Here is a 19,565-nt window from a genome sequence, read left to right as displayed (position 1 = left end):
TTGCTTTGTTTGGCAAGTTTCAGGCAAGCTTTTAGGTTGTTGGGAACAACCTTTGTTACCAAGGCGTGAATGAAATGATGTACAGTCAAACTTGTTTGTAGTGGCCACCTGTCTGTAGTGGCCGTATGCCCTTTGTGGTCACCTGAAACATCCACACCCCCCCCCCCCCAAAAAAAAAAAAAAAACTCTGTGAAAGACCCTTTGTATTGGAGCCACCTGTCGAATGTTGCAAGCTGCAACAAAAGTTTTTGTCCTACGGTCGCTATTCAATTTGCGTATAGCGGCCACCAACCCCTTTTAAGAACCAGCTTGAAAAATGAAATGCACCAATAACAACAACAGAAGTAGCCTGATTTCATAATTACCTGTTTTTGTTTACATGGAAATTAAATATCTGTCCAAGACCCTGCCATCCGTATGTACACATTCATCTCTACTGCATGCAGCCAAATCAAACTGACCACCAACCTGTCTGTAGTGGCCACCTGTCTAATAGAGGCCACTTTATTTGCTTCCCTTCAGTGGCTGCTATAGCAGACCTACCAAATCTCCAGCCTCAGGGGTATTTCTCACTCTCACGCACCTCTCTCCACCCCCAACCCCCCCTCCCCCCTCCCCCCATAAATAATAGGGATTTCCACCCACCAAAAAAGTTGTACTTTGATGCAGTCTTTGTTTTATTGGAGTAAGCCAAAATATTATATTTAGTATGCATCAGATCACAAGATTTACAGCTTGAAAATGCTGTAGCTCCTTTCCTTGGGAGGGGCAAGACCCCCTCCCACACCCTTTCTCCACCTGGTCGCTTTACTCCCTTGGGCAACGCGCCACAAAATCTCACGCCCAGCTGCATTGTTACCTTGGCATCTCTGCTGTTGGCAGGTTTGACTGTTTATCATAAAACCAGTCTGTTACAGTGACTGCACAACTGTGATTGGATGTAGTGCATTTAATGCGTCTGTGAAAAAACAAACAAACAAAAACACTGGCATGCATAATCCCAGTCGACATGAAATAGCTGCACCGTAGCTGTTAAATAATGGGTACCAAAGCAGATCACATGGCAATCTCCAGAAAGTGCAAATACTGTAATTTTAGCTGAGCGCCCAGGGAGAGGGAGACGTAATTGTGATGCTTAGGATGTCATTTGCAGACAATACAGCTTCTGTGTGTGTTCATGATTTACAATACTCGTTTTAGTTTTGCTTTGGTTTTATGGTTTTGCTCGACGCTTCTCTGAGTGCCCTACAAGGAAGTAAGTATGTGGAAGTTATAAAAAGACTGATTTCGTGTGCAAGACACATTCAACAAATGTTGCAATGGCAAAGCATTTCATCGGGTACGGTTTTTTGGTGTGAGTGAGAGGAGAGTTTTTGAAGGAACTTTGGGCAAGGTTCATGCACAGTGGCTGTTTCTGGTATGAAAAGTTGCTTGTGTTTGCAGAAGAGAAATCTTGATTTCAACTCGAAAGCTCTGTGCCACCGGCTGCAGCTGCTGCCTTGCTAATTACCACAGCCAGGGAAAGATATGGTAGAGGCAAATGCAGTAAACCTTTGTTGGCATTGTGGTGCTCGTGCATGCAAATTGCCTCTCAACACATAATTCTGGTCAATATTTGATGCGTACAAGTTTCAAGCGGGAAATATGGTGACGGGTAAGCATGTGGGTGTGAAGTGCACATTCCAAGGATTTTTATGAGTGTGTGTGTGTCTGTGGAATAATCTCCTTTGTATACTTTGTACATAAAGGAATGTGCTTTGTGTGTGTTATGAGCCTCTGTGTTTACATTGTACATAAAGGAATGTGTGTGTGCACTTATGCATTAATTTCATGACAATGCATTTGTTTTGTAAAACGTGTACACTGTAGTTGTCATTGACTTTGATGCCTCTCATGTACACAACAGTGCTAAGAACAGGTTGGATCTCTTATACATTTCAATTTTAGATAGATGTTTTCCCTCTTCGGACCGAGTAACATTATCAGCTTTTTTCAATCACCAGTTCATGCTTTTTATTGTACATTCAGCTTGTTGCATTGGTGGTTGCTGTATTGTGCCAATGTTTTGGGCCAGCTTCCTGGTTGTCAAGAAAAACATTTGTCATAAACCTAATATGTATAAAATTTGATCGTTTTAGTGCACTGCTCTATTTAGCTCTGCCTTAAAGTCTGGCGTAATGGTGCCACAAAAGCTTTCAATTGACTCCACAGGGCAGAGCTTAATGACAAACAATGGGAAGATGAGAGAGAATAGGTGTGAAGACAAACATGCTTTAGTAGTGTTGTGACTACAGTGTCGTGTCTTTCACACATACATGCATTTGTTTTCTTTCCTGTTCATTTCCAATACAGTGAAAGATTTGGCCGTTGGTCACTCAAACTCTCCAGTCATAAAGGTGAGTGCAGGATGAGATTGTTGCCTTGTTATCTTACATAGTGGAGTAAAATGCAGGGGTCATTGAAAACCATGCATTATCAATGAAATACATGTCAACCTTGATCATAATAACAGTGCACTCCCGTAATAACGAACAGTGTTACAACAAAATTCCGCTCACAACAAAGTAAAAATTCAGGCCACAACATTATCCACTCTATGTGTTTCGTTGTTTATTTGTTTCGTTATAATGAAATTTTGATATCATGGAAGAAAACTGCCGGTCACGAGGACTTTGTTATAACAGGAGTCTACTGTAGTGGAAATGTGCCCTCTACTATATTCTGTCAATTTTTTCTATGGAGCGTATGATTGTTGATGAGAAAGCTTGTTTATATTCTCTCTCATCCTACAATATCTCTCTCTTTGTCTCAGGCGTGGTCACAATACAGGAAGTTATAGTTTCTCTGCCCAGTACTTTGTTTCGCGTAGTTTGGGTAACGTGACAGCAAACTTCTTGAGAAGTTACCGCAGAAACTTTCTGTGAAGCTTCCTGCATGCACTTGGGAAGTTTCTCACTTACGCGTGAAACAACGTGTAGTTTTATGTAGTGTGACAGCGCCCGACTGACACTTTGAGAAGTTTTTGATGTGATAATAGATCTAATAAATCTAGATAATAGATTTAAATTGTTTAAAGCACACTGTGCATTCTTTTTCATGCTGGCATTCTGTTAACACTTTTTTCATTTTTATATTGGGAGGGGGGAGGGGGGATTCTTATTTAAACCAATACCATGGGTAGTTTTGCATCACTAAAACTATGAGTACCGGGTAATTTTGTTGGTATAATATAGTGGGACTGTGTGCACAAACTTCTAGAGTTTAATAGTGGAAAGCAAACTGTGTGTAATTTCCCATAGTGTGACTGCGGCTAATGTGGTGTTTCTTTCTGATTGGTTGTAGGAACTGCTGGAGCAGAACAAGGACTATTCCAACCACCAGCAGGAGCTTATGTCTCGGGGTGACCAGCTCCTCCAGCGCCTGCAACCCCAGCAGCCACAGCCCGCCACCAGGACCCCAGATGGGGGCTCGCCCACCTTCACCGCCAGGCCGACGCCCAGCCAGGACAGGGGACTGGAGGACTCTGGGCGGGGCTCCCCCACCACCAGCCATGGCTCGCCTCACATGCCGGTCCGACCCGCCCCTCTGCCCCCCGTGCTGAAGTCCCCCACCACGAAACAGGATGAATTCACCAGCAGTAAAGGCAGCATACAGGAGCAGATCCGCAAGGCGGGCTATCTCTACAAGACTGGTAGCAACAGGAAAGGTGGGTCCCAAGGATCTCTTCTTTGCTCTTTTTCTGTCTACGTGTTTGTTCATGTGTTTATCTGTCTGCCTGTTTATTCCTAAGTGTATATCTGTCTGTCAATATATTTGTATGTCTCTGTTTGTCCTTACAAAGGACTGCAATGTGCAGAAGTGTCTTGTACCAAGCATAGGGATCAATGTGTGATAAATATGTCTAGTATATATTAAAGTACTAGTAGTTTGCACATACACTGTACTTTTGTTCCTTGATACAAGTGCATATTATACAAATGTCTTGATATCTGGAGCATGTCCAAAGAAGCTATGCCTGTGATGATTTCCATGAAAAGTAATGGTACATGTACTTCTTCCTCTTTCAGGCAATGTGGTTCTTGGGCATGATTTTAACCACCACTAATGAACAAAATTGTCTCACAAGTCTCCATCCACAAAATTTTGTACTCGTGAAATGTATGCCCTTATCCAGCATGTCAGAGAGTGAATACAGATGTACAGTGTACATTGATACATACATTGTATAGCTTTTGTCTAATGGAACACTTTCATAGGTCTCTCCTACAATAATGATTTTGACCCTTGATGGATCCAGCCCCCATGCTGACTGCTCAAATTTGCAAAAAGAGAAACCGCTAGTTGCTGGAGGAAAATGCAGCTTTTATCACCCAGAAATGAAAATGCTGTCTGGAAAATGAAGTGAAATTTGTGATTGCTTGCAAGGAGACAATTAAAATGATGAACCATAATTCAATGACTTGGTGAAGCATCTGAGTGACCGTAGATAACTTTCAACAACATGGACTACCCTGAACATATGAGCACTGAGAAGTGTTGTTGAGGAGGAAAGTAATATTTCATCTTCTTCTTCCTTCTTTTCATCTCCCGCCAGATTTCTTGAAGCGATACTGTCTCCTAGAACATGGCACTTTTACATATTACCAAGATGAGAGGGTAAGTGTTCCATCACAGTATATAAAGTTTTGTATGCAATGTGGAATAATTCATTCATTCATTCATCTTCCTTGGTCCATGCCAGACATTTATAACAAGTACACTTGTATGTCTATTTGCTACCCTCAGAAATTTGTTACCATTATAATACTGTATATCAATTTTAATAGATCAAATAAAAGGTAATAAGATACTGTTTCATAATTAATCAATATCAATAACGTAAACCCTAGTTATTGGCTTGTTTGTAGTGCATGCTTTGCTGTATGTTTGAAAAATGCATATGTGCTTTAATTGATATGATACATGAAGTGAGATGATATTATAGTATCACCTGTTGTCGTGGTATTTTTTTGCCCCTGGGACAAATCAGCTGAATGAAAATAAGTTCATGAATAAAGAATGCTTACAAAGAATGATTTGTGGTACATCTATTTCTTCAACTTATGGTGTTACAGGCAATATCATTTTCCTCAGATGCACTATTGTGTTTTTCCCACATCTTTCCCATCCACAATACTAATAGTGCTGTTTGTATATTTATCTCCAAATGCTGCAGACAACGACAGCCAAGAATCTGATTGAGGGCACAGACATGGTGTTTGTGGCTGTCGTCCCTCCAAAGCATGGGTGAGTGGAGTCTGGCATCAATCATATATATATATATTTTCTTTTTTTTCCTCTCTTGTCAGTGTAATTTATTTAATAAATACATCAAATACTGTATATATTATATATTCCATGGCAATTTTCTTTTTTTGTTGTAAATTCTGTGAGTAGACTGTTAATTTAGAAATCACAAGCAGGCCAAAATATTGCCTCCTGTACCACAAATGCAATATTTTCTCCTTGGTTGGAAATCACCAAACTTACAACATGGAAAGGGATACTATTCATTTCTCCTTCAGTTGCTGTAGTTCTCAATTGCTTATATAAATCAGGGAGGTGAGACAAAAAGGAGTGGGCACTGGATTAGCGTCTTTTGAACCATCCTCGGAGCCGCGCTCTCCAGGCGACCATTCCACCAAATCAGATTACTGCCTCTTGGCAGTTCCAGCTCGTAACTAAGATCACACGGCGCATGTGCAATGTGTGTCGCTTGGCCGGAAACTCTCACACACGCGGTGCTTTGTACGATATGTTTGGGTTTTCGCACACAGCTCACCTGCTATTGCTGTGTACATACATTATAGTATCGTATCGTACCAGGGAGGTGAGACCTCCCTGATCGTTGTACATAGCCTATTTGCTCTACTGCATGCTAGCTGCTACTGCGTTTATTGTTCTCGATCTCGATTCGTACTTTCCACCACTCTATAATTCTCGTACTTTCCCCTACTCTATAATTCTCGTACTTTCTTCTACTCTATAATGGCACGTTCGTCACGCGACGACTACATTTTGGAAGCCGATATAGATTCGATTCTCGGATCTGACGAGGAAACCGTACCCTCTGTTTGCACTTGTAGCTTTCCCTCTACAGCTGATTCGATATCATTCAGTGGATCCAAATGCCCGGTTGGTTTTAATTCTACAGGGAGGTGCTGCACCAGAGAGTGTACGCTGCACCTTCGATATTTCTACACCCCCTAGTTCTAGATTCTAGTCGTCTTTAACACCCATTGGATGGTAATGACAAGGATCCAGATTCGAGTTTTATTATATTATCATCATTAGTTACCGATATTAACGGAACTGTATGCATATCAATCTGCCAAGCTTACCCTATAAATTCCTTCCCGCCCTATCCACTCCACAGTGTACTACGATGAGTTTTAAAAGACAGAAAACAATCATTCACTATCGAAATAACACCACACACCAAAATGCATTAGTGGGACTATGCACACCGCATATCTAGGCAGCTGCAGAAACTTATATAAAAAATCAATGCAGGCAAACGAACGTGACCGAACAATGGAGGGATACATCAAAATAGTGAAGAAACACTGATTTCTGTGCACCACAAACTACATCTATCCGCACTGTGCAGGATATATGATGAATATTGTACGGTAAAATGTTAATGGAAGGAGCAAAATTAAGGATATTGTTCAACAATCGTCTTGTCATAACTTACCTTGTCGTCGGCCGATTTTCAAAATTTTTGTATAGAATGGGGGCTGAATTTATAGACTAGATCGTCATCAGAGTCTGTATTGTGGGTTCCCCTATACATTATGTCCACGTCCCTGTAAACAAACACACCCCACCCTAAAACTGAAGTTGACTGTACAAGTTCTGAACGAGAGAGGGCCAAATAAGCGCGGCCCAGATGATCGAACATCAAACAGCAGTGATAACGATCAGACTGACCTCGTTACGTAAGAGGTCGTTTACTTGTTCGTTGGGGTACTGATCCCAGATAATCCCGTGCTGAGTGATAGAAAAACCCCTCAGGGCAGAGTGCCCACTCCTTTTTGTCACCTCCCTGTATGAATTCAATTACTTACACAACTGTTCCAGCAAGTCCCAATACATGAAATATCATGCTTTCTTTATGGGGTGTAGAGTATGTGAGGTGTGATCTGTTTTTATTTCTGTACCTAGTTTTGTCATCCTCTTTCTAGAATTCTTGAATGATTGATTTGTGCATATAGTACGGTCTGCTATGTCGAAATATTGGATCCCGTGAGATTTTCGTGCCAAAATTGATTTTTTTAGCTAACTTTGTCAATTTTGGGGTGCTGAATCCAAAAAACTTTGGTTCCATTTTTTTCGACCACGTCTTCAGCCGCCATTTTGAATTTCAAAATGGCCGCCATAGCACACTGTATTTTGACCCAGTTCTCATAATGTGAGCATCAATGAAGGTTCAAATTTGATGCAAAAAGCATGTTTATGACATCAGACATTCTGATACACCATTTCCTGATATTGCAGAGTGTTTAATACAATTTGAGGGCTGCCATCTTGAAATTCAAAATGGCCGCCATAGCTAACTGTGTTTTTACCTGTATCTCAGGTTGTAAGCATTATGGAAAGTATAAATTTGAGGCAAAAAGCATGCTTATGATGTCAGACATGCTAACACATACATTTTTGTTTTAAATGATGGATCATTTTGGTTAGCGGCCATCTTGAAATTCAAAATGGCCACCATAGCATATGTAATTGGGCCTATATCTCATATCGTATGCAGTGTGTAAGGTTCTAACTAGGGGCAAAGAGCATGCGTATGCTATCAGACTTTCTGAAACATCTTTTTCTGTCCATTTTGATATCATACTAGTAGGTGGCCATCTTGAAATTCAAAATGGCCGCCATACCAGAATGCATATTTTGACCCATATTTCATGTTGTAAACAATACAGAAAGTTCACATTCCGGGCATAAACCTGGCTCATGATGTTGAACATTCAGATGCACTTTGATCCCCTCCCTAAAATTGCAGATCATTTTTTAGGCTGCCATTTTATCTTTCAAAATGGCTGCTTTTCAGCTAATATCTGTGGTTACAAGCAGCTTTTAGGCATATCAAGTTTATGAAGGTGTACATTGTACATTCTTTTACAAACATACACACACATAATTATACATTCTGTTATAATGGATTATTCGCTTTGGCTGCCAATCTTGAAATTCAAGATAGATTTCTACCCATATTTTGTGCTGTAAGATCTTTATCCTGCAAACTCAAGCATGCTGGAGCACTTTCATGTATAGGACCTACAAATATGTGGAAGTCAATCACTTCAATAAATAGTATTATCATTGCATAGGCGGGATTGTTTCCTGCAGGTACACTGCCACGTTAAAATGCAAAATGGCTGCCATGGGAAACAATCCTTCAAGAGCATTGCATTTGGGTAAAACTTGTGAATGGGAAATCATGTGATTCTAGTGTCAAAGCAAATGACTTTCAAAAGTGCCTCAATAAAATATTGTGTCTGAGTGACTAAATGCCCCCATTCAGACGATTTGGTTGTGGAGTTCAAATAAACAATATTAGCAGTGTGGGTATACTCGAGAATTTATCGGAAATTTACTTAGTTAATGTCTTCTAGGCTCATTCCCTGCATGTGTTTTTGAAGTCACAGCACTTGTATAGGGCTGTACACAGGGGAGAATTGGTTCTAAATTCTTCCAGAAACAATGACATTTACATTTCTTGCCATATGAACAAGATAATGAATTCTGTGGCTATACCGTTGGTGTAGGGAGCTCAAAGAATTTAATTGCACAGTTTATGTATATCCGCTGGAAATAATGACAATGTACAATGTACCATATTATATTCCCCTGAAGTAGAGGCACAAATTAGGTTGTGGAGGTTTACGAGTTTTGTTCTCTGGATGTGTTGTGTCAAGATTCTACGAGAGCAAATTGTCCAGGTTGAAGTCATCCACGCCCAACTTCTGGAAAGCATGGACTGTTTCATTGCACATTCTGCATGATTCCAGGCTTACAGAATTCTTGATCCATCTGCTCTTTGAGACATCCTCAAATTTTCAACTTCAGCCTGTGCCATGAAAGGCATGACCGGGCAGACCTTTGTTTTTCGCAACAATTTGCAGAACATAATCTCTCAACAGTGTCAATTGTACTTTATCATCTCCTTTTCCAGTGATGGAGCAGACAACATGCGATGCAGTATTAAAAGTAAAGCAAAGATCCATTAGGAGAATGAAAATGTCAGTGTCTAATACGTAATAATCATCAATATCTCTGAAATTCTCTGTTGCTCTTGAAGTAGCATCTAATATATGCAATGGAATGAGGATATCAGCTTCCTCGTTGTGACGGGTGACAACTCCAATGGTATCTTTGATGAACCCTTTGTTTCTTTTTTCCCCCGTTCTGTGTCAGATGGAAGAGAAGGCCATGGAATTGTTAGATGAAGAGTCACTGTGGAATTACTTAGAACAGTAGAACTCATATAACTTCCGATAATTGTATCGTCCAGTAATGACTCGATAATGACAAGTCTATCAGATTGTTGTACCGGTAGAAGCGTTATAAGAAGATAGTGGTCCTCTTAAGCTTAATGACTTTTTGATCCAATCGTACACAATGTATTTCAATTGCAAGAGCTGAATGTCTGGCCTTTCTCATATTATCCCAGACAGATCTTTTCTCATATTATCCCAGACAGGTTTTTTTTTCTTGTTTAAATTCTTTCAGATACAAATTCTTTGTACAGAACATGAAAACTTCCCTTTTCATCGCTTTCTAGAATATCCTCCTTGAATGTTTCCGATATCTGATTGCCAAGCACCATATTCATCAGCTTCAATGCAGTGAAAATTTTTGAGATTGCCCTCGTGAGATTGTGTTCTAAATTGTTGAGGAATTCTGATGCATCCAAAGTGCAACAGAACTGAGCTATTATTGCTCCTTTGTAGTTTTAGAATCATTGGCGGTACATCAGTAATCATCTTGGAAGTCTTGATAATTGAGGATGACCCACACAAGGGCGATCAGGTAAAATCTACTCATTGTCATTCCTTATTCATTCTGTGTTATTCCAGAAATACATCCAGCAATTATGAGCTCCCTGATGAGTTGTTTCATTTTGTGGTCAACAAACACGCTTGTGAGTGGGATGCCTGGTAGGGTGACTATGGCATTTTTTGCCATTGCGAGACTTTTCCTTGTTTGTCTTTATTCTCTCGAGGCGGTATCAAGTTTTTGAAGATCACCTTTAATCGCATCAATGCTTGCTTTTGTTCAACTATTTAATAACTGGGATTAAAAATAAATATCAATGAGGTTCCATGACAACAAATAATGTCTTGCCTGAGAGGCAAAACAAATCACGTGTACGCGAACCACATACCCGCTTGGCTATTGTGGGACGTGGGATGTAACGCTTACACACTTGCCCACACTTATGGGAAGTGGTATGGGACCCTTCCCCTTCCCCCCCCCCCCCTCCTTACGCAGTCTTTGCCCTTCAGGATGGCTTGATGACGTCATTGGAACCTCGTCCTTACAGTCTGAATTTATGGCGGCCATTTTGAATTAAGAAATGGCTATCGTTCTGCGTGACCTGAAAATGAATTCGGTCTAACTAGGTCAATTTTGGCAAATTCATCTATGGCTCTTACCACAGTTACAGTATTACATTTCTTTGGCCACCATCTTGAATTTCAAGATGGTGGCCTATCTAACGATCTACAGTAGGAAACAGCTGTACTGGAACGTTAGACACCACAAGCATGTGCATTACTGAAAATTTGATGCTCCTACAGTAATTGCAACATGAGATATGCATAAAAACGCTACGGCGGCCATTTTGAATTTCAAGATGGCAGCCTAGTAATTGTATCAAAACAATCCATAATATCACAAAATGATATATCGGAGTGTCTGACATCACTACCATGCATTTTGCACCAAATATGAAGCTTCTACAATGCTCGTGTATGAGATGTGGTTCAAAATACTGTTTGCTATGGCGGCCATTTTGAAATTCAAGATGGCAGCCTACAAATTGTATCAAAACAATCCACAATATCAGAAAAAGACATACCAGAGTGTCTGACATCACAACCATGCATTTTGCACCAAATTTGAAGCTTCTACAATGCTCACTTAATGAGATATGGATAAAAATACAGTTTGCTATGGCGGCCATTTTGAAATTCAAAATGGCGACTGAAGACGTGGTCAGAAAAAATGGAACCAAAGTTTTTTGGATTCAGCACCCCCAAATTGACAAAGTTAGCCAAAAAAATCAATTTTGGCACAAAAATCTCACGGGATTACATAGTAGCCCCTACTAATATGGAAGGACTGTTGTAAATTTTGTGGAATGCATGAGTGCATTGTGTTTCCAGTTTTCTACATATACACACAATCTAGGAATAGAGTGCGAGAAGGGATCCCAACTGTGTACAGAACCAGTGTAGCTCCTTCATTATTTATACAGTGTGAGAAGATGGGGCATTCACGGACGTAGCTAGTTCAACGTACATATGTAGTTTATTTCCAAGCTTTCGGCCTTTTTATATCTAGGCATATTATATAAATAAGTTCATGTGCACAAATATAAATGCACATACACACAATCAATCACACATACATGCAAGAACACTCTTTTTCATTCTTGTTGCAGTTTGTCATGGGAAATGTATATGCCTTTTTTGTCTTGCCATTTAGTCATGACTACTGCTTTGAGATAGGCACAGTCCTGGGCAGGATGTTCCTCTTTGCTGCAGAGGATGCCGCAGACCGCAGAAACTGGATGCTGGCCCTCAATAAGGTACGTGTAGTCACCTATTCACTTGGTGGTATCATCAATCTGATATCCTTTCCTTTTTTTTTTTCAGTCTTTTTATTTGTACAAGACCACCAAAACAAGAAGCAGTCTCAGCAGGCCAATCACATTATTCCCTGCCACACTACTGTAAAAAGTAATGTCATGTGTAATGCATCAATCGAACAAGTAAAACTTATATAGATCTCTTTATATTATGATTATACTTTGTACAAGGATTCCAAAATTGTTTTGAAAAAAAAAAGGAAATATGTGCAATAACATTCAAATGATTTGGAATACAGAATCTAAGACTCTAATATTGAGATGGGAAGATAGAGAAAGAAAGGGTGGCTGTTAGCAATGTTCATTGCCACTGATTGACAAATTGCCCTACATCGACGTAAATATATCAAACATCTCGACGGAAGAATTTCAGTTCATCAATGTTCAGTTCATCAAAAGTTGGTGAGTTTATTGTGTGCCACTCAAGTCGTGAATAAAGCAAGAGGTTTAAATGTGGTGAGAAACAAAGATAGTATGTCTACATGTGTTTGAGATTTGCCTTTGCAAATAGAATGGACAATAATATTATGCACATTCAATTTTGATGTAGATTTTGTTTGAAGGTCTCATTTCCTCAGTCATTTTTCTGTTTCATTAATTTTTCTCTATTGCTTATATTTGATTAGTGATACTACTAATCTTTTCATCCAATGTGTTCTCAGTGGTATACTGAAGGTCCCTGGTTTCGGACCCAAAGGAGAAAGTGGTTTTGCCACAAATTATCCACTTGAGAGTCATTGAAAGTAGTTTGAGATGAACAAATGCTCTCCGACTGATTATTTTTTGATTTTTGTTTTCTGTATTCCTTTTGTTTGTAGTTTCATACTCCAGAGTGTATGTGGAGTGCGAGCGAGGATTACGAGTATGCTGGTTTCCTAAGAAAGAAAATTGGACGTGCTGCAGTAAGTAGAAGATTTTTTGTTTGATTGTTTTGTTTTGTCTTTTTGCTTTAAAGGAAGGAGAATAGGGGGTGGGATTGGGAATTCTGAATTGTTATGTTATTCATGGCTATGAAGTTGCATCAACCTATTGCCCCCAGAGATATTGCAATCCCCATTAGATTCATACTAGGCATGCCCCAATCCTTTAAGTCCATAACAACATGATGATGGTGAATATGCAGAGGTATGTACATTGTATGTCATGTGACATTGGATGTCATGTGACTGCTACAATTGTATGTCCAGCAGACTGATATGGAATTAACTTTTCCCAGTCTGTTCACTAAAGAATGTTGCTTTATATAGGAGGTGCCTTGCACCTTCCCAAGTTTCGGCAAGTATCCCTAATGGATTAATATTTATTTTTCAGTTTTAGTTACTACTTGTATTTACCAAATTTTACCACCCACCAGCACCTGATGTTGCTATGGCAAATTAAAATGGTCCGCCTTACCTCCTCCTGTTATTCTGTGACATTGCACTGGCTTATTTCTTGTACTTTTTAAAATGAAGATGTTGGAATTTCTTATCAGGTATGCCATCATGTATCAACCTACATGTGATGACTTCAGAAATTTATAAGATTATATGATTCAGGTCCAATGAAGTTTGCAAGTGGGAGGTCATTTCACCCGATCCTAATGTAAGACATGATTGAAAATATAGAACTGTATTTGCGTAAAAGTGACAATTAATGTGCATGCCAAGATTCCTTGGAGAAAAAAACCCCAAACAAAATCATTTTGGGGAATTTGATGAAAGCTATTGTTGATTGTTCTTTCTTAATCCATTGAGAACGAGTCCAGACCAGAGTATATGCGGGCAGGTGTCTATCGCATATGGGAAATGCGTGTTGTAGCAAAATCAGCCGTCCTCAAGGGGTTAAGCAATGATTAATTTGCATGCTGAGATTTGTGGGGGGAAAAAAAACCCAAACAAAATCGATTTTTTGAATTTTATGAAAACTATAATTTATTGTCCTTCCTCGATGCAGACGACATGGCAAAGGTTGTGGTTCCTCTTGAAAGGGAAGATGCTATCCTTCTACTCCGCCGAGAAAGATGGCATGGAGATCATCGACCTGCGGAAAACCAAAGAAATCAGTGAGTCATTAATGCTGTAAAATGTGTTAATGGTTGGGGAGTTTCATAGCAGACTACAGATGGTTTTTGAAAAGCAGCTCTAGAATGTGAGTGCAACAAATAAAGTTTAGAGAAATTTCCAGCAATTCATCAAGATTTTGTTGAAAGTATTTTCTTCGTAACAGCAAGGAAATACAACAAAATATTTTTTGTCAGTCATTTATCCACTTTGATTTTAATTGAAAACCGCTACACCTGCATTCATTGTCTTAGAATAGTCATTTGCTACATCAGCATATCTTTATGACATAGATAGATGCATTATAGATACATGTAGATAGATAGATAGATAGATAGATTGATAGATAGATAGATACATACAAAGTACATACATACATACGTACATACATATTGTAGATACAAGCTTTAGGTAGGTACATGTAGATATGTAGGTAGGTAGGTAGATACATGCTAGCTAGACAGATAAATAGGTAAGAGTAATATCATACATGTTTCTATTTTTTGTTTTATTTTCTTAGGTCAAGAGATGGAGGAGGAGAGTTCAGAGCAGGTCAAGGACATAGCCATTGTGGTGCCTGGCAGGTCAGTAGGTCAAGGTCATTTTCCACACGACCTCTCACTGGTCACCCTTGTGGCTTCTCTTCCCACATTTGCATTGGACAACCAAAGTGCATTTTTAAATATATATTCTATAAAGGTTCATTTATTCTTCACTTGTATGACACCAGAGGCCTGGTTCATATCACTTTCTGACCATTGCTAGTCATGTGGAGTGACCACAAGTGATTAGTGTTATTTGGCTATTTAAGGTGGTGTGTTTAGGACAGACCACATCACTGTGGATGCCGCCATGAGCAGTGCATACCTGGGTTTCAAATTGAAGAAATTAAGGCTCCATATTGCCGTAGATGATACACCTTGAATCTTGTTTTTTATTCATGTTGAGGATGAAGTGGTCTTGTGAATAAAAAGTAGTGTTTACTTGAAATGATGTAATGAGGCTGTAAGAATCTTTCTAATAGCTGAAAGAGGGAGAGATATTCAATAATCTTTTGCATTCCTAAACTAGAAGATAAAAAGATTTAGGGACTAGAAATACTAATCTAGATCCAGTTTAAATCCATGTAGATGACGATTTGTAGAGTCTGGAATTGCTTGGCAAAGGAGAGGGGCATTACGGGTAATGGTGTCTTTAGATTCATTATCACCATTTACATCATGTTGACACATATAATATCATATCAGGGCAAATTACTGCCTGCCGATGTAGGATTTTAATTTCCGAGATGTCCTAACCCTCCCAGTTACTCAATCCGCACAGTACTAAGAGTTACATTTGCTTATATATTGACGTCAGCATATACTAAGTGCACTGTGTTAATTGATTGTCACACGTCCAGGACAATCTACCTGAGAGCCGACACCCAACAGATCAGCGATGCGTGGATGTCTGCGCTGCAGAAGAATGCGATGGTAAGAATTAATCAGATGCATCATTTCTGCTGTGATGTGCAACCAGTCATAATCTCTTGATGAGTTTGTTTATGATGGTGGAAACAAAGTCTGAATGGAGGAAACTGGGGTGATATTAATGAGTTTATATATACAAGTCGGTACCAGAGTGTGAAATACTCACTGTAGGCATCCTGTAGGCCCTGTACAGTTGCTTCAAGCCAACAGTCCAGTGGTTGCTTGCTCACAACCATTTATTGCCCTCTGAGCGTTTGCATGGGAAAAATCAATTTGATGCTTGGTATTCGATTCAGTTGTGAAAAATTTAGTGATTGGTTATTTATTTTATTTTTTAAATGCACATGTATTAATATTAATTTCAGCAAACTGGAGCAGAGCTGGAGGAACAGCTGTTAACTGAGGATCATATTCCATACATTGTGAAAGAATGCATCAACTTTGTCTACATGCATCAAGGTATGTCTTATGTGTTTCTTAAATAGCATAATGTTACCCACCAAAATAGAGGGATGTCTCTAGTACTACAAGTTTCAATTTAGTAGTACATCCTGTAGTTACTCAAGAATTATTCCCTGTGCACCGTGCAAGCTCTGTTTAGTCATACATGAAAAGCATCTAGCAGTATGTCTGTCTCCAAAGTACCTTAATACAATGTATTTTTTGTAGATTTTCTCTGCAATTGTTATATTTGGCAAGAGAAATATCAGCTGTAAGCTCTGATAATGTGTATCTACTGTGAAGTGACAATGTTTCAGTCTTGATACAAAGGGAAAAAGCAGATGTTATTAATGCATATATGCTCTGCTGCACCATAACTCTGCATTACTGGAAGTGAACAAGCAAACATTAAAAATGTGACCTTGGTTGACCTTTGTGTGTTGTGCACGGGTGCCTAAGATCACCTCATTCATTTGCATGTAGCGTATTGCCAGCGTACGGACCTGACCGCTAGTGACAAAATGTTCTCATTTACTGTGCGTACGAGGGAATTATGCCTGTCTAATGTTCCACAACTAGGTTTGGAGCAGGAGGGCATCTACAGGCTGAGCGGAACGGCCAGCAAAATCCAGCGGGTGCGGGAAATGTTCCGTGTGAACCCCCGCTCGGTGCAGATCAACCGGGCAGAGTTCGAGGTCAACGACGTGGCGGGCGCCCTCAAGAAGTACTTCCGGGAGTTGCCCAACCCCGTCTTCACCAAGGAGTGGTATTCAAAGTGGATAGAAGTGTCAGGTGAGGTTTGAGAGAAGGGGGAGAGGGGGTGCGGATTCCTTACCGTTCTCATGATCAAGAATTCTTTCTGTCCTATTTTTCTCACATTTCCGTGTTACCAGCAAGTTTAAAAGCATCAGAGTTCTAGAACAGTGAACATTGGAACCTTTTGCGTAAATTTCTCTATATCACTTCTTCCATATTGTGTATGTCCTGTTTATATTAATGAGTAATCATTTGAATTTTGATAAGAGAAAGATGATTCTCTAGCTCCTCACTTATCAACTTTTTTCAACCCAGTGTCCGCTTTGGCTTCAACAAATTATTTTGAGACCCATAGTCTGATAGCTGTAATGTGATTGTTAGTTTAATATAGTTATCACAGGCAGCCCACCTGTTAGTTGAGGAGCATGGCTCTAGCTGACTCATCTATTCTGCTATTTAAAAAAAAGACAGTATGAGACATTAGTCACCCAAACCAATGTGTTGCCATCGTCCAGATTGCTTTTCTTTCTGTTAAATGTGTAACACAATTATTCCTTTTTCTTTATTTTGATGCAAATTACAGACTATACGGACCACTCAGTGAAGCTGCAGTGGTACAAGTATCTATTGGGAGAGCTCCCCAAGGTCCACTACCACACGATCAAGACGGTCATAGCGCATCTGATAAGGTTTGTCATGTGACATGCTTCCCACAATTCCTTTCCACATGGAAGTTTGTATTGTATGGCTTTTCTTGTGTGTGTGTGTGTGTGTGTGTTTAATCAGCAATGGAGATCACATGTTCCACTTTACATGCTACAATTTGTATGTGTCATTTTTTGATTTCTTTCAGGGTGAGGGAGAATGATGTGGTCAACAAGATGACGGACAAGAATTTGGCCTCAGTGTTTGGCCCCACCCTTATGGCACTGCCGGACGTAAGTGTAAAATCTTTTATTACCCTTGTCGGACATCTAGATCTGGATGGCGGGCAAATATGATGGGGTCAAACTGATTGATTAACACAGTGCTCTAGACTATAAGTTAACAATGTCTGAGTGAAAACTTCATTTATGCCACTATAAATGTAGATGGGCTTTTGCAGTGATACCACACTTGTTACATAAACAAAAAATATTCTTGGAGTAATGATTGAAGATATCCCATATTTTCTTGTTTTCTCTGTTTTTTAGCAGCAGTTTTAATCACAAATATCTCAAATTATCAAGCACAGACTTAACTCATTTTGTGACCAAACTCTTCAATTATGATGATCTCTGATATACTGACAAGATGTATAACAGATTGTGCTATCACCGCCTTTGTGTGTATCCTGTTTGTCAATGTCCAGTCGACGTTCGGGAGTGCCGAGAAGGAGATCTCCGTGATCGGCGACATGATGATGTACTACCAGTGGCTCTTCGACATCAGCGAGCAGGACTGGGAGGCCGAGAGCCGCGCCGTCAAGCAGGTCATCAAAATCGGCAAGATTATCAGGGAGGGTGCCAACCCAAAGAATGAGACGGTGGGTGCAGTTGGTTTATTGATTGGCTCACATCTCCTCAATTTATGTATGGAGTGAATGTCAGTGGAGGAAACAGCCTGTAGGTTGGGAGATGTAGAGTGCCTCACTGTAACGATATGTTCATGATAAAGCTCTCATTAACATTGCACAATGACTTGTCATCCAAAATCCATGATATCTTGTACGTGAATTAGTGCCATCTGCGTTGTCATAAGGTAAACTGCCCTTGTCCAATCTGAGATGACCCGTGAAAAGAATAAGAGAAGAAGTCTTTGCAATTTGCATTTAAAAAAAATCAAAAGTGCAAAGTCCCTTGTCCAGTGTCCTGCTCACCATCAAGTTCTTGTCTGATTAAAACTTCTTTCTCCCAAGTCTACCCTCCTTAATCGAGTCTGAAGATTTAAATCTCCTACATCTTACCTCATACAGAGTGCTCTTCTTCTGTCTCATTTATATTGCTAGAAGAAAATCATGTGATGTTTCGACTCTCAAAAGCAAATGAGTGTGATATTCTATCTTTTATTCTGCAATCAAATAGCAATAATGTTTACTTGTACATCTCATGATTGAAGCATGTAGAAGTGCCTGATATTTTTGCCTTGTGATGTGCAGAAATGGTAAATCTCACATTAAGTGGTGTTGGTTGCTGCACAAGTGAATATGTGATGCAGTGATGAGTAAACACAGGAGAAATTCTTACTTGAGATGGAGTATTTCTTTACTTTTTGAGAGCACCCTTCCTCACCAACCTGCCAACGAAAGCTGCAAGGTACATGTATAAATAAGGGTTGGATTATGATGTCACAGAAAGAGATATGCAGGATTGATGGGGAGCAAGAGAAAAGCGTGAACCACTGAAGTAAAAAAGATGACAGTTGTGCAAGCTCGGCTGTATAATTTTGTGAGCACACGACACCATAGCCTAGGTTGAAGTATGTCATGATTGTGTGTGGTCATCACTAGTTTTGTTTTTTTCAGACTTCAGTATTGTGAATGGCTTTGCCCACAATCTGCTGGTCATTACAAGTACCAGGGTAGTATTTCTGTGTAATTGTACAATGTAAGTGTTATATTCTAATTTGGTCCAGCGTAAAATTATTCTCGATGTCACGATTCTTCTCCCACAGGCTGCGAACGGCTTCGTAATGTCCTTCTACATAAGGAATAAGAACGAAGGCAACGCAATCTCTGTACCGGTAAGCTTTGAGTCAAAATGGATGTCAGTAGCATGTTTATTCACCAGTTGATTTGATATTAAAGTAGTGTAATGAAAGTCATATTGGAGCAGGAAAGTGGTAATGGCAAATGGAGACTACAAAGCTATAAATAGGACTTTATTGACTTGTAGTGGGTTGCTACTTATTTCTGTAAAAGTGGATATTTTCGGCTGGGTAAGATGAGTTTCG

General features: G+C 39.6%; 1 protein-coding gene across 1 annotated transcript in view; it reads left to right on the top strand.

Moving 5' to 3' along the window:
- LOC139743805 (arf-GAP with Rho-GAP domain, ANK repeat and PH domain-containing protein 2-like) overlaps positions 1 to 19,565 on the top strand; it is a 116,798-nt gene that overhangs the window by 80,531 nt on the left and 16,702 nt on the right. Inside the window, exons 21-35 of the mRNA XM_071654259.1 lie at positions 2,353 to 2,396; positions 3,343 to 3,706; positions 4,595 to 4,656; positions 5,216 to 5,286; positions 11,761 to 11,863; positions 12,742 to 12,825; positions 13,859 to 13,967; positions 14,486 to 14,549; positions 15,368 to 15,440; positions 15,803 to 15,896; positions 16,458 to 16,670; positions 17,218 to 17,323; positions 17,488 to 17,572; positions 17,986 to 18,159; positions 19,287 to 19,355. Of these exons, the coding sequence (XP_071510360.1) occupies positions 2,353 to 2,396; positions 3,343 to 3,706; positions 4,595 to 4,656; positions 5,216 to 5,286; positions 11,761 to 11,863; positions 12,742 to 12,825; positions 13,859 to 13,967; positions 14,486 to 14,549; positions 15,368 to 15,440; positions 15,803 to 15,896; positions 16,458 to 16,670; positions 17,218 to 17,323; positions 17,488 to 17,572; positions 17,986 to 18,159; positions 19,287 to 19,355 (1,715 nt within the window). The remainder of the gene's footprint in view (positions 1 to 2,352; positions 2,397 to 3,342; positions 3,707 to 4,594; positions 4,657 to 5,215; positions 5,287 to 11,760; positions 11,864 to 12,741; positions 12,826 to 13,858; positions 13,968 to 14,485; positions 14,550 to 15,367; positions 15,441 to 15,802; positions 15,897 to 16,457; positions 16,671 to 17,217; positions 17,324 to 17,487; positions 17,573 to 17,985; positions 18,160 to 19,286; positions 19,356 to 19,565) is intronic.

The sequence above is a fragment of the Diadema antillarum genome, unplaced genomic scaffold (genome assembly GCF_040938485.1).
Source record: "Diadema antillarum isolate AM-2024a unplaced genomic scaffold, OU_Dant_1.0 seq00001106_RagTag, whole genome shotgun sequence".
NCBI lineage: Eukaryota > Metazoa > Echinodermata > Echinoidea > Diadematoida > Diadematidae > Diadema > Diadema antillarum.
The sequence above is the reverse complement of the archived record's forward strand: the minus strand, read 5'-3'. Positions and strand labels throughout refer to the sequence as shown.